The sequence below is a fragment of the Elephantulus edwardii genome, unplaced genomic scaffold (genome assembly GCF_000299155.1).
Source record: "Elephantulus edwardii isolate Elephantulus edwardi_28Jun2011 unplaced genomic scaffold, EleEdw1.0 scaffold00087, whole genome shotgun sequence".
Lineage (NCBI taxonomy): Eukaryota > Metazoa > Chordata > Mammalia > Macroscelidea > Macroscelididae > Elephantulus > Elephantulus edwardii.
Window position 1 is genome coordinate 6,404,394 of NW_006399837.1, and position 6,000 is coordinate 6,410,393.

General features: G+C 42.0%; 1 protein-coding gene across 1 annotated transcript in view; it reads right to left on the reverse strand.

The window, feature by feature from the left end:
* AP1S3 (adaptor-related protein complex 1, sigma 3 subunit) overlaps positions 1-5,799 on the reverse strand; it is a 28,347-nt gene extending 22,548 nt beyond the window's left edge. Inside the window, exon 1 of the mRNA XM_006890315.1 lies at positions 5,794-5,799. Coding sequence (XP_006890377.1) covers positions 5,794-5,799 — 6 coding nt within the window. The remainder of the gene's footprint in view (positions 1-5,793) is intronic.
* Positions 5,800-6,000: the final 201 nt, after the last annotated feature.

Genomic DNA, 6,000 nt, shown 5'->3' on the forward strand with positions numbered 1-6,000 from the left:
TCTGTGGTTAGCATCTTAAAAGACCTGTAAACCATTTAAATGGTCTATGTCTTCAACACTAGGAAACAGCTAAATTTTAATGTTTGTCCCAAAGTGTATATTTGATGCCAATGTTCCTATTTCCATAAGATGTGACATGCGTTAAAGGAATAACGGATATTTAGAAATTTACTGTGGTTTGTTGGGAGGTTGGATGAATTTGATTTTCAGAAAATGCCAGATTTTCCTTTTTATGAGAGATTCTCTTTCTTGATCCACAGTATTAGAAGAACAAATTTAAAATGAAAACATTATGTTGTTTGGGGATGGCTTTTAAAATTATAGCAAAAGGAAAATATACAATTAAAAGAAAAACCAGCTATTTTTTTAAGGATATATAGCTCATAGTTTATAAATATGGTAAATATGGACAATAATAAAATATATAATACTCTTCATTCTAAGTCCCACATACACAAATGATTTCCACAGACAGCTTTAGTTGACTTTTACTAAACTCTAATTTGATAACATACAGCTTATTTACACTGATGATTTGAAAATATTTACGCTAGTCATACTGTAATAGCCACAGATGGGACAATTTTTTTCATTTCATTTTGTTTTATATTTTAATGAAAACTTATAAAGAACTTGGGTCTCCATTCATTCATTGTTGCACATTTTCCTCCATGTCCCCCTTTGCCCCAGGTCACTTTTTTGCTTTGGGGAAAAAAGTTCTTTCATTGTTATACAGTCCGTCCATCCCCCACTCCCACCCCCGACCACTTTACTATGCAGCTCTTATTCTGGACTCTCGTCATGCCAATACCACCTACTCATATACTCCTTTTATATGTTCTCTCCCTCATTTATTTCAATGCCATGTAGATTATTTATCCCCTCTTTTCTTAGTTTTCCCTCAACCCCCATATTAGTCCTGTTCTATAACTGTGGCATTATGCTGTATTTGTCTTTTTGTAACTGAGATATTTCATTCAGCATAATGTCCTCCAGGGTCACCTATTTTGTATAATATTTGATGAGTTCCTTGTTTTTCAATGCAGCATAATATTCCATTGTGTTTGTTGATGGGCACTTGGGTTGTTTCCAACTCTTTGTTATTGGAACAAAGCCGCAATAAACATGGGTGTGCATATATCTGCTTGGGTGGCAGTTCTGGTTTCTTTAGAGTATACTCCCAGTAGTGGAACTGCTAGGTCAAATGGTATTTGTATTTCCATCTTTAATGACTGCATTTCTCTATAAATAAACTTCAAAATCACTAATTATGTATTTTTAAAGGGCAAATTGTACAGTATTTTGAATAATATATAAAAAAAATATTTTCAAAATTTAAGAAAATAATAAGACCACTCACTGCTGTCAAGTTGAACCAACTCTTAGCTGACCCTCCAGTAAATTTTCAGGAGGCTATGATTTGCAGAAGAGTGGATTGTCCATCTTTCTCCAGGGGAATGACTGGTGGATTCAAATGACCAGAAAAATCTCCACCTTTGGGATAGTGGTAAAAATTCCAAGGGACTAGGCCTCCAGAGTTCCATAACTTGACAATAGTGAGAAGTAGGTGGTTAAGGTGGGATTGTTGTTATGTACCATCAAGATAGATCTGAACAATAGCAGACCCCCTGTGGGTTTTCAGAAGCAGTTAATTGCATGGGAGGAGACTGCCCATCCTTCTCCCAGGAAGCAGCTGCTGGATTTGAACCATGTGCCATGGGGATTGCAGTGCAGCTTCTTGACACTAGGTCACCAGTGCTCCTCAAGGTGGGATATTTATATATATTTTTTTCAGGTGTCATATTTCGTGAATATATAATAAAAAAGTATACTTCATTATGTTGTTGTTGTTGTTGTTGTTATGTGCCGTCGAGTCGTTTTCGACTCATAGCGACCCTATGCACAACAACCCTAAACCCTGCTCTATCCTGCGCCAACCACACTGCCTCTGACACACCCATCCCGATTACCCCAGTCACCAAATCAACATTCAGATTAAGACAGACTAGGAAGAAGGATTGGCCACCCACTTCTGAAATAGCAGGCCTCTGAAAACCCTATGCACAACAGAACAGATACTTCATTATAAGAAAAGAAAAAAAAAGAAAACACCATAGTGCCTTCCATAGTGGTTGCACCAAAACCTAGTTATTTTAAAAAGAAGGTAAAAATAAATAACAACTGAAAAGCCTCTTCTACAATGTACAGAATTTTAAACTCATTTTCTTAAGGAGGTTTGTTTTATAACCCAAAACTCAAGCTTACTACCATGGAGACAGTTTCAACTCTAAGCGACCCTGCATCCAGTCTGCAAGGCTGTACATCTTAACAACAGGAGACTGCCATCTCTCTTACTGAGCAGTTGCTGGATTTGAACCACTGGAGGCATGTAACCTTTGGCTTAACATGCTAACAGCCTACTTACTAAAGCCACCCAAGGGCCTAGGTTTGAAAAGCCATGGCATTTGGCTGCCTGGCTAGTCACCCTGTCTGAAGTAGGGGCCATGCCCCTGGTCTCTACCTTGGGGGAACTCTATGGACTCTGCAGCCCCTCGCACAGCCCCTGCTGCCATCAGCGGTGTGTACCTGGCAGGACCCCATTCTGAGCACCACTTCTGCAGGAGACCTGGCCCTGCCACCCCCTCTGCCTACTGCTGCTGGCCCCAGCCAGAGAGGAAGGGACCACTGATCCTAGAGATAGAAAAAGGCTGGTGGGAGGGACTGGAGCCAAAGAGGGCACTAAGGGGTCACTGAGCCCGACCATCCGAGTGGCCCTCCTGGATGGCTGGACACTGTGCTTCCTCTCAGCTGCCTGCCTTGCTGGGACTGTAGACAAGTCAATACAGAGCACAACCCTCACTAGGTGGCGCTATCACAGGCAAATGGAACCAGGCTCCAGTCTGAGAGCTTCCTCTGCTTATGGGGTTTGAGGTCTTAGCTTTTTAAGCTTTGGAAGGAAATGTTACTTATAACAAGGATCTAAGGATGGAGAGCACAAGTGAAGCGAAATCAAGTTTAAAAGCCTTGCTCATCTAGCAGCTTTTACGAAAAATCACCCTCTGTCAGGCATTTTAAATACCTGCTTAGAAAACAGCATTTTCCTTAATACTCGTTTCACTGTCAGCACAGGTATAAATAATTCACCAGGGAACACAGTAACTATTGTCTTAGTATCACACTGAGAAAGGTTATTTCTGCTTCCACGAAGAGATAATCCCAAGAGTGGCTGACATTCTAAAACTGCAAAACCCTATGATTATCAAATCACAGAACCTCAGGGGCTCCAGGACAAGGCTTAGCTTGTGAACACCAACAGACAAAGACTATCCAAGCCAATATCGAGCAACTAGTTAGTCTTACTAGAGAAATAAAATATGCACACGCACTTGATGGTGGTGGTAGTGGTTCACTTCTAATTTCCAGCCAGAAAACGTGTTTTTCTCATCTAATCTACAATCTCCACTGTTGCAACCCAAACTAATTTTCCCTTATTTTATTCACAGAGTATACACAGAAAAGGGGGAACATGTGTATCTTCATTTTTTACTTAGTTAAAACCCAAAATAATCAAAGAAACTCACTGTCAATTCAATTCCGACTCTTGATGACCCCCTATGTACCAAAGGGGAACTGCACAACACAAAGCTTTAAGACACTGGGACTTTTCAGAAGCAGATATTCCCAGGCAACTGTGGGCGAACTCGAACCGCCAGTCTTTCAGTTTGTAGCCAAGCCTTTGAACTACTTGTGCCACCTGAGTGCTTCACACATTTGAAGACAGCATTTGAGTCTAAGCCTTTCCTTTCCAAAATAAATCGCCCGTTTACTGTCTTTGCCTTATTGGTTCTATTTTGTAAATGTGTAATTATTATTGTTGAGTGTCTCCGGAGATTTCGTCAAAGCCTAAAAATTCCTCTTCAATGCTACCTCCAGCTCCCTTAAAAAGCTGGGTCTACCGTTGAGTTTAATGGGAGGTTAATATCCACACTTATATAGTGCCGGTTCATTTCAGAATCAAGTACCTACCTTCTTAGCAGGGATCAATAATGTACAACAATAAACACAAAGCACTTTCTCATCCTAATAACCAAGTCCAAGAAAGGATTATCAGGAGCACAAGGCACGCAGGCACAAAGCCCATATAAAGAATAAAAGTGTCTAAATTCAGAAGGAGCACAGACGGAATCATTTCATCACACACAACAGCGTTGAAAGACGGGTCCTCTCCAGGGCAGGAACCCGGCCCAACGTGTGCTGTGGAGTCGCTATCTCTCCAGATCTAATGGTGTCACTTTAGAGAACCAGCAGCATGAGCTGTACTGACTCGCAAGAGTTCATCACCTCCAGCAACCCATTAACCCTAACAGCGATTTTGTCTTTCAAGGCACATTTGAATAAGGTATGTCAAGAGGTTAGTCAAATACCATTTTTGATTAGCATTAGCATGAGAAAGGGGGTGCAATCGGAGGAACTTTTTGTCTATATTTACTGAGCATCAACTTGAGTTCAGCTAATGTCATCTACAAACTTCATCTTACTTCAGAAAAGAACATCCAAAGTCTCTGTAAACGTTCATTAAAATTAGTAAAATTTAAAGGAAAAAAAAAAAAAAAGAAAAGAACATCTGGACAATCCTTTCCCTGAAGCTGCTGGGAAGAAATGGACAATGGAGAGACTGGACACACTCAACCCAGGAAAGTCAGCTCCAGAAATAACCACAAAGCCCAATGAAGTGTGCAGAGCAGAACCGGTTTGCTCCACGGGACCTCGGTGGGCAACTGGCTCGGGAAGCCCTCTGACCACCACTCAGAAGGCTCACTCAACTCCAAGCACGTGAGGTTGTTCTAAGCATTCCTTGTCTCCGGAGTGTCCACTGGAGCCATCCGGGAACCACCTGGGGCTGCCCCAGAATGCTCTCTCTGACTCAGCACTTAAACTGCTCTGGGTGTTTTTGGCACCAGGCTCTCTGAAGCACACCCAGGATGGCTACTGAATACGCCTCATTAACTCTTTGAGGGAAATCATGACATGACCTGCTACCAACAGTCTTTGCTACACTGAACCAGCACAAGCTTTCTTTCGTTCTTATTTGCTAATCCTCCTGCTTCTAACATAACTCCATGAAATGAACACATATCTGCTTCAAACATTTAAAAAAAGAGAGAGAGAGAAAGAGAGGTGACCAGGAACCATTCCTGACACTGTCTCTCCATGAAAACCACCTTTTCAGGACTAACCTGTATCTCCAGATCTGAATGCAAATATGAAAAATGTACAGACTCTGTTCCTTTCCTCCAACTCCACCAGTCTGTTAGGCCCAACTGTATAACTTGGATCATCTGACACACTTAAACAACAATGCATTGCCAAGATCCTCAACTCTTTGGCTTCCTTTCCAATCTCTGCACCCAATTTGCAAATTTCCAGATAGAGTTAGCTCAGCTATTGCACGGTTTGTGTCACACAGCAAATGCACAAAACCCTTGCAAGATTGGTACTACTATAAATGCACGGTGTCCGGACTCAGCAGAACCTCCAATGTTAACAGGAAACACTCTCCACATCCCTTCTCATGCATGAGATTCCAGGAGAGTTCCCCTCTACGCATCACATGGAGTCCTCCAAGTCACCACCATGGCCCTCGGATTTCCCACCTCCATCCTCACCCCTTGCCTGTGAACAGAGGCTAAAAGCCATTCTTCTGGGTTTCCTTATCCCCTCCCACATTCACACACCCATGTACACACATTTGTACCCACATATCCACACACCCATGTACACAAACTTGCTCACCTCCATGCCCAGTCTAACATATTTTCTTCCTCTTTCAGGAAATGCAGCAAATGCAGTGGGTGCTGATTTCTTGCCCTCAACCTCCCTCTTTAAGGATGGGGCTTCACCATTCGTACAGTGTCAGTCCAATCTCCTCTCCTCTGACGCTCCTCACACACAAATGCTGAATAAATCATGTCTCTCTCAGCTTTAGGGGGCTCTGGTAGA